This window comes from Nelusetta ayraudi, unplaced genomic scaffold (genome assembly GCF_046127955.1).
Source record: "Nelusetta ayraudi isolate G7.1 ecotype Tasmania unplaced genomic scaffold, CSIRO-AGI_Nayr_v1 ptg000004l, whole genome shotgun sequence".
NCBI lineage: Eukaryota > Metazoa > Chordata > Actinopteri > Tetraodontiformes > Monacanthidae > Nelusetta > Nelusetta ayraudi.
Genome location: NW_027466054.1, coordinates 12,488,992 through 12,503,781, shown reverse-complemented (window position 1 = coordinate 12,503,781; position 14,790 = coordinate 12,488,992). Strand labels below are relative to the sequence as shown.

General features: G+C 41.1%; 2 protein-coding genes across 2 annotated transcripts in view; one reads left to right on the top strand and one right to left on the bottom strand.

The window, feature by feature from the left end:
- Nucleotides 1-169: 169 nt before the first annotated feature.
- Nucleotides 170-1,330, bottom strand: LOC142894179 (small integral membrane protein 26-like). Its single transcript, XM_076035387.1, has 2 exons — nucleotides 1,107-1,330; nucleotides 170-637 (listed from the first exon to the last, which is right to left on the bottom strand). Exons 1-2 carry the CDS (start codon nucleotides 1,231-1,233, stop codon nucleotides 474-476), a joined length of 291 nt encoding a protein of 96 aa, XP_075891502.1. The 5' UTR covers nucleotides 1,234-1,330; the 3' UTR covers nucleotides 170-473.
- A 1,341-nt stretch (nucleotides 1,331-2,671) lies between these two features.
- The window catches only part of LOC142894165 (uncharacterized), a 16,127-nt gene continuing 4,008 nt past the window's right edge, over nucleotides 2,672-14,790 (top strand). The window contains exons 1-41 of the mRNA XM_076035364.1: nucleotides 2,672-2,800; nucleotides 4,548-4,671; nucleotides 4,787-4,834; nucleotides 4,924-4,977; nucleotides 5,099-5,146; nucleotides 5,247-5,390; nucleotides 5,840-6,584; nucleotides 6,745-6,812; nucleotides 6,917-7,021; nucleotides 7,456-7,506; nucleotides 7,585-7,749; nucleotides 7,869-7,955; nucleotides 8,050-8,121; nucleotides 8,364-8,486; nucleotides 8,808-9,110; nucleotides 9,212-9,262; nucleotides 9,344-9,370; nucleotides 9,460-9,486; nucleotides 9,587-9,649; nucleotides 9,756-9,836; nucleotides 9,943-10,005; nucleotides 10,492-10,527; nucleotides 10,610-10,654; nucleotides 10,749-10,820; nucleotides 11,214-11,276; nucleotides 11,473-11,544; nucleotides 11,622-11,648; nucleotides 11,902-11,937; nucleotides 12,030-12,146; nucleotides 12,221-12,322; nucleotides 12,426-12,506; nucleotides 12,600-12,650; nucleotides 12,800-12,862; nucleotides 12,987-13,028; nucleotides 13,242-13,268; nucleotides 13,357-13,407; nucleotides 13,788-13,859; nucleotides 14,014-14,061; nucleotides 14,220-14,336; nucleotides 14,421-14,543; nucleotides 14,661-14,756. Of these exons, the coding sequence (XP_075891479.1) occupies nucleotides 4,632-4,671; nucleotides 4,787-4,834; nucleotides 4,924-4,977; nucleotides 5,099-5,146; nucleotides 5,247-5,390; nucleotides 5,840-6,584; nucleotides 6,745-6,812; nucleotides 6,917-7,021; nucleotides 7,456-7,506; nucleotides 7,585-7,749; nucleotides 7,869-7,955; nucleotides 8,050-8,121; nucleotides 8,364-8,486; nucleotides 8,808-9,110; nucleotides 9,212-9,262; nucleotides 9,344-9,370; nucleotides 9,460-9,486; nucleotides 9,587-9,649; nucleotides 9,756-9,836; nucleotides 9,943-10,005; nucleotides 10,492-10,527; nucleotides 10,610-10,654; nucleotides 10,749-10,820; nucleotides 11,214-11,276; nucleotides 11,473-11,544; nucleotides 11,622-11,648; nucleotides 11,902-11,937; nucleotides 12,030-12,146; nucleotides 12,221-12,322; nucleotides 12,426-12,506; nucleotides 12,600-12,650; nucleotides 12,800-12,862; nucleotides 12,987-13,028; nucleotides 13,242-13,268; nucleotides 13,357-13,407; nucleotides 13,788-13,859; nucleotides 14,014-14,061; nucleotides 14,220-14,336; nucleotides 14,421-14,543; nucleotides 14,661-14,756 (3,706 nt within the window). The 5' untranslated portion in view covers nucleotides 2,672-2,800; nucleotides 4,548-4,631. The remainder of the gene's footprint in view (nucleotides 2,801-4,547; nucleotides 4,672-4,786; nucleotides 4,835-4,923; nucleotides 4,978-5,098; nucleotides 5,147-5,246; nucleotides 5,391-5,839; nucleotides 6,585-6,744; nucleotides 6,813-6,916; nucleotides 7,022-7,455; nucleotides 7,507-7,584; nucleotides 7,750-7,868; nucleotides 7,956-8,049; nucleotides 8,122-8,363; nucleotides 8,487-8,807; nucleotides 9,111-9,211; nucleotides 9,263-9,343; nucleotides 9,371-9,459; nucleotides 9,487-9,586; nucleotides 9,650-9,755; nucleotides 9,837-9,942; nucleotides 10,006-10,491; nucleotides 10,528-10,609; nucleotides 10,655-10,748; nucleotides 10,821-11,213; nucleotides 11,277-11,472; nucleotides 11,545-11,621; nucleotides 11,649-11,901; nucleotides 11,938-12,029; nucleotides 12,147-12,220; nucleotides 12,323-12,425; nucleotides 12,507-12,599; nucleotides 12,651-12,799; nucleotides 12,863-12,986; nucleotides 13,029-13,241; nucleotides 13,269-13,356; nucleotides 13,408-13,787; nucleotides 13,860-14,013; nucleotides 14,062-14,219; nucleotides 14,337-14,420; nucleotides 14,544-14,660; nucleotides 14,757-14,790) is intronic.

Sequence of the window (14,790 nt, the reverse complement as noted above, 5' to 3'; positions counted from 1 at the left end):
CTACTATTATTGGTGTTTTATTATTCAAGTTGATATTAATTTGATTATGTTTTTGAAATTAAAACAACAAACATGACAAATATTTTAAATCTGTTTTAAAAATCTTTGAAAGAACAGCGATTTAGCAAAACCTTGAAACAAACCTTTTACAATTACAAATACCACAAAATTTAAAACTCTTTAAGGTCAATTTATTTGTTACAGAAAAACTCCAAGCAAGCTCAGACATCACTGGAATGGAATTAACAAACCTTAATGGACGTCGACTAGAGAGCATCGATCATGAATGATAGTTTATTTTATGAGCTTCGGGAAGAGACAGAGAGGGTGTGCAAGTTGGCTACCTCTTTAATCATCATAAAGACTTTATAACTACATTTGAATGTAAATTGTAACACATTACAATAGAATTGATTTGGATTGGAAAGCTGTTTTTGACGCAGTTCACTGTCCATCATCCTTTGCACAGTCAGCTACTTGTGTCCAGGCGGACTGCTGAAGGACGTGATGAAGTTAGAGATCCTCGTTGTGTAGGGAACAAAGTCTTTCTTGTAGATAATGACAGTTTTGGAGAGAGGAGTCTCGTGGACCACTTCATAAGGATTCTTCTCCTTCTCAGGAGGCTTTTCTTTTTTCCCTGTGTGAAGAAAGAAAAAAATACCATGGTCAGGTCTGCGCGAGCAACGTCAAAGCTAAAGAGTAAAACTGCAAGACTGCACTGTGAATTTACTGCCCTTTTTTTCTTTTTTCTTTTTTTTTTCTTTTTTACAGCTAACAGACTACTTGTTAAGATATGTTCAATACACATGGTGTCTAAGGGACTCCAAACACATTAAAAGAGTAGAAAAAAACTGTAAAAACATATACAAATCTTTATATTAACGCGATAACATAAATGAAAAACAAAACAAAACAATGCTTAAGCACTGACAGGCTTATTTTACATGGATCTACTGGCAAAAATGTAGACACAAGGTTTTAGTTATCTTTAAAAAATAAAAATAAAAAATAAAAACACTTGGCGTTTTCATTTGTGAGGCATTTAGACATTGATTTTATTTTTGGTATTTATTGAAAGAAGCTGAGTCCACTTGACCGTTCCTCACCTGGCAGCGTCTCGTCGTATTGTCCCGTGTATCTGTAGTAGGTGTAGGAGCTGATCATGGTCCAGATACCCAAGGCGTACAGGGCGGACACCCTGGTGTTCCACTTCACCATGTCCTTTAGTTTCATGACTGCACTCTGCTTCTTGTCGGATGTGAACGGAATCACGTCGGGGACATAAAATATCAAGTGAACACAGTTAGGGCGCCGCCATGACAGCTGACCCGGAAGGGATACAGATGCCGCAAAAAAACTTCCGTTTCGATATTTATTTATTTATTTACTTTTTACAATAAAATAATTACTTTTTAAATATGTTTTGATTACATGTTTTGTACACGAAGAAATTCAAAGGTGTAGAAAAATTATTTGTAAGTGAAAATTTTCATTAAAAAAACATGTTTCTTTCCATAACATGTGACATTAACCCTATTTTTGTGTAGTAGTGACGCACAGGTTATGACGTCATTAGACATCATTAATTTATGCAATACTTCATTATTTAATTACCTGTGTTAAACTTTAGGGTACAAAAACTATTTATCAAAAAAAATATATATACATATATATATATCAAAGAAATTTAACCCCCCCAAAAAAATATTTATTTCATTGTTAAATCAATTTATTTGTGTCACTGATTAACAATTAAATGCACTCTTTTCAGGGGCTTTCTTTGTGAAGTTTGTCACATCTCTGCAGTGAGGCGAAACATTGTAGTGCAGTGATTTTTAAAAGTTGGATATGAATCAACGACCACCCACCGCTCCCTGCCATGCTAAAAATGTGAGGAGGCGCAGTCAAGGTTCAATGAGTTTGGCATGGCTCAGTCAGGCCTCAGGTCCTCTGTGAAAGCCATAACATGCAAAGAAAGTCATCACATGTGGAACATAACTGCTTTGCTTTTTGTCAATCTCGGAACAATATTATGAAATACTGAGCAGGCTAATATTTCACCAGCCAAGAGGTTTGAATAAATGAGTGTAAAGTATTGCTGTAAACCAAAATCATATTGTTGACAGGAGGGCATGCTGTTTTGATAGTCTTGAACGCTCGGTACTGATTTGATATCCACAGTTATTCACATTAGCACATTTTTTTAAAATCATTACTTGTTAATACTAAGCTGTCACAATCTGACTTTCCAATATGAGAAAAGATGTAATAAATCAAAAAATACCATTTGTTGCCTTGATGTCATAAGCCAGTAATAAACATCTTTTTTAAATAAGCAGAGACCTGGTTAACTCTACCCTAACCCTATGTCTGGACACCCATTTGTTACAAGAGTTGACTGCTGATTTTAAATGGACTTGCTTTTGCAGACATCCTTAGAAGTATATATGTTTATATGTTACATTCCTTAAATCACACGAAAACTGTAAATTAGATATAAATAGCATACCACAAATTCCCACCTCATACCAGCCCTACTTTCTGGTTGTTGTTTTTTTAAAACACTTTCATAGGCTCAGTGCAACGGCCCCTTTCACTTTGTTGGAACTTGTCGGTAGGAGTTATGAGTCATGCAAAGACTTCCCATGAATACACATACATGTCTTGGACTTCACACTCTCAGCACCAGGAGTTTATAAGCTGCAATGTTGGGAAGACATTAAATTTATTGATTTTACCCCTCTCTGCGGAGTGGGAGGACACTAATACTTTATTTTTTTTTTCATAAATGGTCTGAAAGGTAAGCAAGACTCACTGTGTTATGAATTAATAAGCTGCCTTCTAATAGTATTTAATGTAAGATTTAAAAAACAAAACAATTGAAGAATAATGCAACATTAGCAAAGAACAGCGAGTTAATGAAATGTATTGGTTCCTGACTTATATTGCATGTTGACTCAAACAGTTTGACAGATGGTCTGCAGGGTGATGTGTTGATCCTGTAGCATGTTAGAGAGAAAAGTTGCAAGGGAATGAGTGAATGTGCGTCACATCTAAACAGAAGTAATCCATCAGAAGAACACTGGTCAGATTTAAGGAATGCATCATTTTTAATTAATTAATCAATTTATTCATTTATTTGTGTATTTTTGCAACCAAAGGCGCAATAACAGCAATTTATTGTTGAATTAAAGTGTTGAGAAGGTCCAAACTCATTAATGTAACGGGAACATGAGCAACCATACGATTAGGATCATATCCCGTAACTGTGCAATGCATATGGTCAACTTAAATAATTTCTTACTTTGGATATGAGAACAAGATGTCCAGAATAGGTACCGTTCTTTTGAGCTCACATAATCGCACGCCCCCTGCTGGTTTATGGTTGTCAGGTTCTTTGCTTTTGTTTAACACAAGATGAATTCACGCCACAATTACCAGGTGAACAAAATTGAAAAAGATCAGTCTAGATTGCAGAACTAATGCAGGGAGGTTAAGCGAAATGGAATTGAGCCCAAAGAAAATCACATTTTTTAACTTTCCACAAACCAAAAACTAAGACTTCTGTTATACTAAAAATATATTGACAGCAAAGTTAATATTTAATAACAATAATTTCAGAAATTGTTTTTTGATCTTTCCTCAGGTTACGACGAAACACTACACCTGCTTATTTCACTCAACTTTGAAACAGCAACCACATTCATCCAGTGAACAAAGAGCTACGCCCTCTCTGTAGCGCTCCAGGTCTAAGTCTTTAAATCAGTGTTGTCATGTTAGATTGAAAAGGTCACAGAGGAGGTTGGACTAAAAAGGAGAGCGGTGCAACCCAATACACAGGGTGAGAAATGAGCGTACAAGCAGCGCCAGAGGCTACAGAAAGTTCAAGTTCATAGTTTCTCATATTTCACACAGTGCTCTCTACACATTCCCCCTAAAAGATTTTCTCATTGATTGTTTGCAACGTTAAATAAAGACAAAACATTCTTTCTGGAACAACTAGAGTTGGAGAGATGCGTTGACCCCTACCAGAATCATCAGTTAGCATGGAGAAAAAAAAAGCTCAGATTCAAAGGGAAGTTCTGAAAGTGGTTTTCTATCTGCTGATTCTTAGCATGTCAAGGCATTTCATGAGTGAAATCAGTGAAAGCACCGGCTTGAAAAGGAAAGCCAGAAACAGGCTTTAAAAATGGACTAATAAGTTTTTCTGCTGAAAAAAAAAAAAAAAAAAGCAGCAGGGGAAAGTCAATGGTGCACAGTAAAGGGACAAGTTCAGGCACACCAGCGGGCAGGTGCTAGCTCAACTTGGGAATGTGAAAAATTAATATGTCAACAACAAAAAATAGAGGTCAACTATTATTTTTACAAGTGCAGTCTTGACATTAAAATCCCAAGATGGGATATCTGCCAGTCTCAGCCCCAGGGGGAACATTTCTGTGCAAGAGCATTAGTCTGTTTCATGTACTTCAAATACTCCATATATTTATTACTTTAATCTGCCTTTTTATTTTAATCCCCCCCCCCCCCCCCAACCCCACCCCCCTCAGTTTTTCAACGCTTTCCACCAGCAGAAGCAGGAGGAGCTCACCTCAGACTTTGACTGATGACTTTGTGATCAGTTCTGGGAGAACATGACCACCATGGCTTCAACTCTTACTGATGTATTTGGTGGTGAGTTTCAAGTCAAAGGGTTGCTGTGTCAGAAAGCGTTACAAACTCTACAGGCAGCTGAATTTGGCAAAAATAAAAATTATGTTGTCATTCTTTTTTTCTTTTTTCTTTTCAGAGAGCTCAAGCTCAGACTCTTCCCCAGAGTTCAGCAGGAAGGAGTACAGTGAGTATAGAAGTCTGACAACGCTCTCTGGAATATCTATCTGAACTGACCTTCACGGTTTTAATATTTTCACATCATTATCATTATAGGTAAATCAGTTTCAATTTCAAGTTCCTCCACGAGGGGGAGATCCCAAAGCAGAGGTACTATGACTCACAACAAAGACAAAAACTTTATCACTTTATCACTCAGCTTAACATCGTTCCCGTTGCCAGACATGAATCTGAAGTACCATGACACTTAAGAATGATTTGTTTCTCTCAGAGAGTGAGATCAGAGCCAGGCTTCAGAGTGCCTCACCCACAGCCAGCTGTGAGTACACAGAGGCTCTGTGCGTCTGTACAGTGAATGTGAAGTGGTGATTTAAGCTGGGACCAGTCCGTCTGTCTGATTGTCAGTTGGTGCTGTGCAGGGACGGAGCTGGAGGATGTGAAGCGTCTGCTGAGAGGAGGAGCCTCCAGCAGTGCCAGCCCCACCTCGTCACACATCAACACAGGGGCTCTCTCCACCAAAACCAGCATGGAAACCAGGAGCATATCAGAAGGCTCCAGCACAGGTTCAACCAATCAGCTGCCACTTTGATCATACAGTAATACGGGACTAACAAAAGGTCCCACACTATGTAAGAGCTAATTTCTGTAATCCTGGATATCTGTTTTACTCCAACCCAAAAAGATTGCTAGATTAAAAAAAACAAAAAAAAAAACAGCATAGTTACCCCTCTGTTTACAACCTCTGCAAAAACACTCAACTGATGGATGTTACATATGTTTGGAAGCTGATAAAAAAAAAAACACAGCAACTAAGCAGACCGGTTTGTCCGGTCTGGGGTGTTAACACTATTCTAGGGGGGGGCGTCAGTGAGGTATTCGTTTTCCTTTGTGACATCACAAAGGACAGCACACACAATCTGAAAAGTGAGGCAAGCGAAAAAAAATCAAAGAAGGGCTGTTCCTGTTTCTGAGGAGTTCACCGGGTTTTGACTGTCTCTGTCCTCGGTTCTAGAGCAATATGGCAACGTCTGGTCTGGAGGTGTGATGACCAGCTACAGCTCCAACCCCAACCACTTCTCCACCAGCTCCAACCTCTGCCAGTCCGCTCAGACCAACAGCTCCAACCTCTACGAGTCTGCTCAGCCCAACAGCTCCAGCCTCGGCCAGTCAGCTCAGCTCACCAGCCAGTCAGCTCTGTCCACCAGCCAGTCAGCTCAGACCAACGGCTCTAGCCTCTACCAGTCTGCTCAGACCAACAGCTCCAGCCTCTACCAGTCTGCTCTGTCCTCCAGCCAGTCTGCTCAGCCCAACAGCTCCAGCCTCGGCCAGTCAGCTCAGCTCACCAGCCAGTCAGCTCTGTCCACCAGCCAGTCAGCTCAGACCAACGGCTCTAGCCTCTACCAGTCTGCTCAGACCAACAGCTCCAGCCTCTATCAGTCTGCTCAGCCCAACAGCTCCAGCCTCTACCAGTCTGCTCTGTCCTCCAGCCAGTCTGCTCAGCCCAACAGCTCCAGCCTCTACCAGTCTGCTCAGCCCAACAGCTCCAGCCTCTACCAGTCTGCTCTGTCCTCCAGCCAGTCAGCTCAGACCAACAGCTCCAATCTCTACCAGTCAGCTCAGACCAACAGCTCCAGTCTCTACCAGTCTGCTCAGCACAACAGCTCCAGCCTCTACCAGTCTGCTCTGTCCTCCAGCCAGTCAGCTCAATCCATCAACTCCAACCTCTACCAGTCAGCCCAGCAGTCTGTTGCCACCGGTAATAAAATCTTAAAGTGCAAATTTTGCATTTAGTCTTCCCTCAGCTGTAATGACTGACATGCATGACGTGTTTGAGATGAGACGTAAGCGACTAGGTCTTTCCAGTCGAACCTAATTTTTGCTGTAAATGTCTAAGATGAAGTATTGGAACTGTCTCTCAGGAGTTCGGAACAACCTGACCCTTGGCTCCACCTTGCTGCACAGTGGACTGTCTGTCGGCGGCTCCGGTGAGACTCTTCCTGCCCGTCACAACATACATCTCTTTAAAATGCCACTGAGAGATGATCAGCATGTTGTTTATGTTGTTGTTTTTTTCTTCTTGCTCTCTCAGCCTCAGTTCCTGTGTATGGAGTCCAAAATAACCTGGTAACCACTTCCAGCCCCACTGGGCTGTCGCCTGCTGCAGTGTCTTCCACCGGAGCCAACTCACACTTTGGTAATAAGCGCAGCCACGCACTAGGAAGACACAAACATCATTAAATATTGCTTTCAATCTATTTAAATTTAACAATGGTGCAGGGTCTACTTTTAATATCGTTTTAGAACCATTTTTCATAGCTTATGGACACTTTTTATTTTTTAGTTTTGATCAAAGAATGATTTCTGGTCAAGTTACTTACTTGAATTTTGTACATAAAGCAAGCTAGATCTGTAACATATGTTACAATATATATTTATGGTAATCTTGTTAATACATGAAAACTGACCTTTGTAAATATTTAGATAAAAAAAAACCAGACAGTCCTTTAATTGCCAATTGTTAAATCCTAATCATTTTTACAAATTAATTTTCTCCAGAACATTATTGTTGTTAAAACATTCAGTCACGTTGTCCACATATTGATAATTTGCCTTTTTGTCTCCTTATAGTTTATGGTGTGCAGAAAAATACATCCAGCACTGGAATCAGCACAGTCACATGTAAGAGGTGACAACTTTAAAATGCATACATTGTATACAGGAGGTCATCGTCACTGAATTTATATTGACTTGTCCCAGTGAGGTCCGACAGTCCAATTCATGAGACTGATGCATCGGTGAAAGACTTCAAGCTGATGCTAACCGAGAGGGAGAGCACTGCCCTGCACAGGGAGACCGAACGGCTGGTCATGACCAAAGACTCAGGGAAGCAGTTCATGGCTGCTGCACCAGCTAGTGGCCTGGGTAATTTAAAAAACTAGACAGTTGTGGGATACTGCTCCTGTATTGTACATGTCTCTGATGTCGCTTGCTAAATATGTTGACAAATGAACCGTTTGTCTGTGCTTTTGTCATGTTCAAAGCAGCAGGGTACAGTGAGGACTCACTGCAGGGAGAGAAACAAAAACTATCCTACAGCAGTGAGGAGGACGCGGCAGCTGCTGCTAGCGGTAGAAAATTTACAATGAATCTCACTAATCTCAGTAATAATGCAGATAATATCTTACATTTGCAATTTACAATGTTATCAATTTCATTTATCAGGAACAGTGACAGGAACAGCAACAGGACAAGCAACAGGAAAAAGTTCCCTCAAAGACAAGGTCACCTGTTCAGGTATTATTAATTGTCCTACTTACCATAATGGGATAGTGAGGGTACACATTACAACACTGCATCCTTATATTTCATTTTACACTGTTCTATTTCTGACCTTCTGATGGTATTCATCCAGGATCCCTGCATTGAACTGGTTGTTTTGCTTTGCTTATGGTACGCAATAACTTGCTGATCGCAGGCAACAGTCGGTTGCTTCTAAAATAACAAAAGAAACACACCTTTGCTGGTTTGTTCCTCAGAGATCTGCAAAGATGGTCCAGGCGCAGGTCTCTGCTCCTGCTGCAGCTGGTGGAAGTGGCTCCTGGCCCTCCTGCTCACCCTGCTCCTCCTCCTCGGCCTCCTCTTTGGTCTCATCGCTCTGAGTAGGATGGCTGTCGCGCCTTCACACACACACACACACACACACACACACACACACACACACACACACACATTCTTGTAATACGGCGCCCTGAAGACCACACTTTTTCAGCTAACAGAGTGGGGACATGTTGTTTACTTATTTATTTTTTTATTTACTTTAAATAAGGGGATTTTCATGTGACTTTAAAGCAGAAGGTGTAATGTTATAGGCAAGGTATGCACTGAGTTTGGTTTAATGTTAGGTTGAGCTATATTGTTGCTAAGCTTACAAAGTCCTCACAGAGATAAACAAATGCACATCCACTCCCTTTTCCTCACAGGTGAAGAAGTGAAAGGCCTCCGGAGTCGCGTCGATGCTCTAGAATCCCTCACTGGCACTACATCAGCCAGGACCAGCCGCCTGTCCGCCTCCTCTGACATCAACGTCATCGACCTGCCAGATTCATCCTACATCGAGAGGAGCTCCGCTGGGTCCACCCTCACCCGTTCCGACAACGGAATAAACCTAGGGGCCGGAAACCCACGCGGTGGCTCCTGGAGTGGATCAGGACCGGATGGTGCTGCACTGCAGAGGGCCGTCCAGCAGCTGGTCAGGACTGAACTACGCTCAGATGCTGTGAGAGGTAAACAAAAACAAAACAAAAATCACAGATACTTTTAGAATGGCATGCCAACTCCAACAACTGAAGTAACATTGACCACAATTGACAACATCTCCCCGCAGAAACACTGGCATATTCACTGAAGGGTGAACGAGGGGCTCCAGGACCGAAAGGCATGTTTGTGAGCATTTTTAAGGAATTTAGAAAGAGAAAATTACACAATGTCTTACATGAGAATGGCTGTTTCCCCCCAGGTGATCCAGGACTAGTTGGACAAAAAGGTGAGTATGTATGTGCACATACCGTATGTGTAAAAGAAAATTCATGAGTGTGATCCATGTATCTTGATGGTGACTCTGCCCTTTTGCAGGTGACAGCGGTTTCCCTGGAATTCCAGGTAAGACTGGGGGAGAAAGAGGGTAATAAGGCTATTTCCAGTGTAAGCAAGAGTTTGAAAAGTTTACTTATGCTTATTAATCCAAACTTCATGTGTCAAGGTCCTCCTGGCTTGATGGGTCACCCAGGAATGGATGGACCACGGGGACCAAAGGGAAGTGCAGGTACTGTTGAGATGTTGCTCTTCTGATGTTCTGTGATATTTGTTTAAACAAAGGGAACAATACCACAAAACACACTGTTGATTTTGTTCTACTTCTTTCAAAACAGGGGAATCTGGTCCAGAGGGTCCAACAGGCCAGAGGGGTCGGGAGGGGCCAATGGGGCCTCACGGAGAACCTGGAACAGCAGGTTTTGGACTAAAAGGCAGGATGAGCAAAGAACTGCAAGTCAAGCCCAGCTTTTTCCACATACATTTATCCAATACTAATATTCAGCTTCTTTCTGGTTCGTATAGGATCTCAGGGTGAGCCAGGGAGGCCCGGTGTGGCTGGTCCTGTTGGAGACATGGGTCCGAAAGGTATGGTCCAAATTCTTTATGAATGCAGACATCACCTTCACGCTAGTTTAATAAATATTGTTTGAACACTCAGTGCTGCTGTTTCTGCAGGGCGTTGAATTAGATTCTGATTATAGGCTTTCAGAAATTACAATAAAATAATCTTGTGGCTGTTATGATATGTTAATATCCATGTTTGTATACGCCCAATAGTGTGTGGTTGTGAGCAACGTTATGTATCAACCACAGCCACAGGTCAATGTGTGTCGTCAGCATCGGACACTGTTTTTAAAAGTTGCAAGCTGGCAGCCTTTGCAAACCAAATACATAAATGTGTTGAAATGATTAAATTACAATAATAACATTTTCTGTGCTTTGAGAATTCCATCAGACTAACACACTGAAAAGATGTTATACAAAGGTGACAGTAGCAGAGCTTTTGAAACTGACTGTAACATCCCATCTTCTTCAGTCGACATTAGTAAGTGTGTTATTTCCTTAACTCAGGTGCCAAAGGAGAGCCTGGTGCCCCAGGAAGTCCAGGTAAGGACTCCAGTTTCACATGTTTTTGTCTTTATTTTTGTACAAAAACGCTGTGTATTGAAGCTGTTGTGATTGTCTGCAGGTGCTCCAGGTGCAAAGGGTTTCCAGGGTGAAATAGGAGCAAAAGGTCCTATTACAAAACTTTACAAATATGTATTAGCTGGTCAAGCACAGCCTTTATTTTCTTGGTATTTAACTACTTAGACAAAATTAATTTGCAGGTGATAGAGGACTGCCTGGTTCACCAGGAACTAAAGGAGACCAGGGAGAAAGAGGACCACGTGGACTAATCGGTGTGTACTGGATTGATTCTATACAATGTCATGCATCAAAAAGTAAATGTATTCCTGCTACTATTACTACTACGACAAATACTACCACTATAGATAAAAATTGTGTTGATAATAACCTGTTAACTCATTTCCTTTTTATTTTCATGTCATGGTAAGATTTTTTTCTGACCTAAACCAAGTAGGATTCTTTTAGAGCCATCTGACCTGAATTGACCTGAGCCCGTCTTATTCCAACATAGGAAACCTGCAGTAAAAAATGTTACTTTAAAAGGACTGAAGGGTTTAAGGGTTCCATGCAGTCCAGAAAAGTCATGTTGACTCCTGGGTTTGGCGTCAGTGCATGATAAGTAAAAATAATTCATTCATTTTGGTGGCTTGTTTTCACAAATTCAGGTGAACATGGACAACCAGGACCACAAGGCCCTACTGGGCCAAAGGGATCCAGAGGAGTCATAGGTACTATGTTATATGAAGATGCTTGGTTCAGATTTTTGACCAAGGAACTAGAGCGATAACAGTTTCATAACAATATCACACTGTCATATTAGGTGTCAGGAGCACCTGCTGCAGATACAGAGGAAGTATTTTGAGCTTTTTTTTCCGGACGAAATTAACATTTATTATTATATTATTATTGTTTGATTAAAATTAGGTGAAGCTGGCTCCATTGGACTGCCCGGTATCAGAGGTACACCTGGACTCCCTGGAGATGTTGGTCCACAAGGTACCACAACCCTCACAGACAGAGCGTATTTTAAAGCACATGCATTTACTCATTAAAGTTCTTATTTTCTTTGCAAGGCTCTCCTGGACTTCAAGGATCCCCAGGTATGATAATATGTGGCTAGAAGATGCTCTTTACTCTCCTGAGAGAGTAAATTGAGTATGCGTTTCAAAGAAAGTGTTGGCTGATTTGGTTTGATTTGAACTGAAGGCTGAATGTTGAGAAATCTCGAATGACATTTGCAAAAAACAACAAATCAACGAGAAGAAAAAATATTAGTTTAGCCTGTGTTGAAATGTCCTGTTTTGTATGATATGTCTACAAAGTAGTCTTTACATCACCTATTTTTTTTCCCAGGTGAACCAGGATCACCTGGTAAAGTCATTGCTCCAAGTAAGAGTGAAACATTTAATCTATTAAGCAAGACAGAGATGCTCTTTTGGGTGGGATGTAAATGATGTTCCTCTTGTTTTTGTTTTTTTTAGTTGGCACTGATACTGTGTCAATTCCTGGGCCACCAGGGCCTGCTGGGCGCCCTGGTCCAGCTGGACCCCGTGGTCTGCCTGGTCCTACTGGTGCGGCTGGTGAACCAGGATTACATGGTAAAACCATAGTCAATTTTATAAGTATCAAATGGGTGTTGGACATTTTAACAGGTAAATCACTTTTTCTTTAGGTCCTAAAGGAGAACGTGGAGAAAAAGGGGAACAGGGGGAGACTGGTGAGCCAGGTATCAGTGCCACTAGTTCACAGACAGTCAGTGCTGCTGGAACAGACAGTGAGTAATCCTTAAGTGATGTTTTTGGTACCAGCTGACAGAAATGAGAAATACAGTTTTTAAGGTATTTAACAACATTCAATCTTCTGTGCTTTCATTATAGAACTGTCTTCAGTGTCCGGACAACCTGGACCACCAGGACCACCTGGTCCCCCTGGAGTGCCCGGTATTCAAGGTCCTCCTGGTTAGTAAACATGCATTTTCCATCTTCAAACATGTTTGACAGTAACTTAGATAAAACCAGTAACCCTTCAACACGACTGTAACTTTTGTTCAGGTGAGGGGGTACAGGGTCCTGCTGGACGCAGGGGTCTTCCTGGACCACCAGGTAAACAAGTATCTCAAGCTAATCAGAAGAATATATTGCCATTATACATCTTTCCAAACGCAGCTTCACACCTTTCAACCTTTAATTTTTTTTTATCATTATTCATCATATTGTTTAAAATGTAATGGTGACTGTTTCTGTCCTTACAGGTGCTGGTATACCTGGACCTCCAGGACAGAAAGGAGAGCCAGGTAGCTTTGTGCCTACTTCAGGTTGGTAAAACATAATACTAGCTGACATGTACCATTGGCACACCAATATACAAGAAACCTGTCAAAAGCAGTTGCATGGGTCTTTGATTAACATATTTGATCTGTTCCTTTGTGATCTGTTTAGAAACCTTTTTTGCTGGACCACCAGGACCACGGGGTCCAGCGGGTATGTTGGTGAAATGCTGACTGAGTCGTAAAGAGTCTAGAATCTCGAATACATGATTACATGATACTGAATACATGATTACATGATACATGATTAAAAAAAAATAATGCATAAATCATTTAGATAAATAATATGTGAGCACTTTAGGTATGAACATTTAGATGCTTCTTGATGATGAGCTGATTCAAAATCTGACCATTTATTTGTCTACAGGTTCCCCAGGGACACAAGGGTACCCAGGTGAGGTGCATATATTTGCATCTGTAACAGCGGCCAGCAACATTTTAATCAAAAACATTTGAAGTATATATAAAAAGGTCTGTTTCAGGTGAACCCGGTCAACCAGGTCTTCCAGGAAGTCCGGGGGAACCAGGTCTTGGTAAGAATGAAAAAAAGTTTATTTTTTTCTTCTTTTTGTTTTTACAAAAATGTGTTTAGATTAGATCTTCATTGTTTCGGAGAAACCACTCACGTGACTCAGAAGAATAAAAGAGAATTCAATGGCAGATTTTGGAGTGGAGTTGATCTTAATGTTTTGGTGGCTGTATTGTTTGCTCTTGAGCTCTATCATAAGTAAAATGGACATATAAAATGTACTGACAAAATAATTTGCAGCTTGAAGTCTCATATGAAATAGGAACAACATTTGGTAGTCATCATCTGGGCCAAAGAGTTTGTCCAGCAACATGATAATTCAGCAGTCAATAATATATTCATGTGTTCAACCAAGTTCAACTGGTGTTTTGCATTTCTTTTCAGGTTTCCCAGGTCAACCTGGACCAATTGGTCCCCAGGGTCCTGAAGGTCCAGAGGGGCCAGAAGGCCCTAAAGGTAAACTCAATGTCTGCCAAGGTCTTGACTTACCTTATTCAAACAGTTTTGTTTGTATTTTATGTCACTTCCTTTTCTTTTATTTTTCTTCCTTTTTTTTGGTTACATTACATTTCCAAAGAAACTAGAGTAACTGAAATGCTTTTGGTCTTAGGTGATCCTGGAATCCCTGTTGTTTTAACAACTTCTGGCTCAGTCTATGGTGAGAATTATTTCAAGCACTATAATGATCAAACTATGATTAAGCACTCAAGGTAAATGAATAGGCAAATGAAAAACATGTAATAAGACTAAAGAAAATGAGACAGGGGAATACAACCAATGTTGCCAATTTTATCAGAGAATTTGTGTGTTGACCAGATGGTTCGTACAGTCAAGGCCCACCTGGTCCACCTGGACCACCTGGTCCACCTGGAAGAGATGGACACGACTCTGGATCAACTGAAGTGGGCCAGTACATTGCAGAATATCTACAGAGTAGGACAGAATTTATATCTTGACATTTTTTCCACAAAAGGTCCAGTGTAACAGTGTTTAAGACTGAGCTACCTTGACTCATAGGTGGTGACATCAGGCAGTATCTGGCCGGGCCTCCTGGGCCATCTGGTCCACCAGGGGTTCCAGGAACCGCTGGGGATGAACTAGTGGATGATGTGGCCAACCGAGTCCTCGCCTACATTCAGAGTGAAAATTATAACACAACACTGCAACACCAGCTATTCTTAAAAATTAAGCTTGCACAGCGGAAAAAAGAGTAGATTTCTAACACTCAAAAAATTTGCCAACAACTGATCCATTCAGGAACAGGTAGAGGGTATAATGGGAACCCAGGTCCTCCCGGCCCACCAGGTCCACCTGGAGACATCTCTGTCAACGACATCATTAGTCTGTTGCAACGTAAGTGTTTCTAAAGAAGTCACAAGTATCTTTC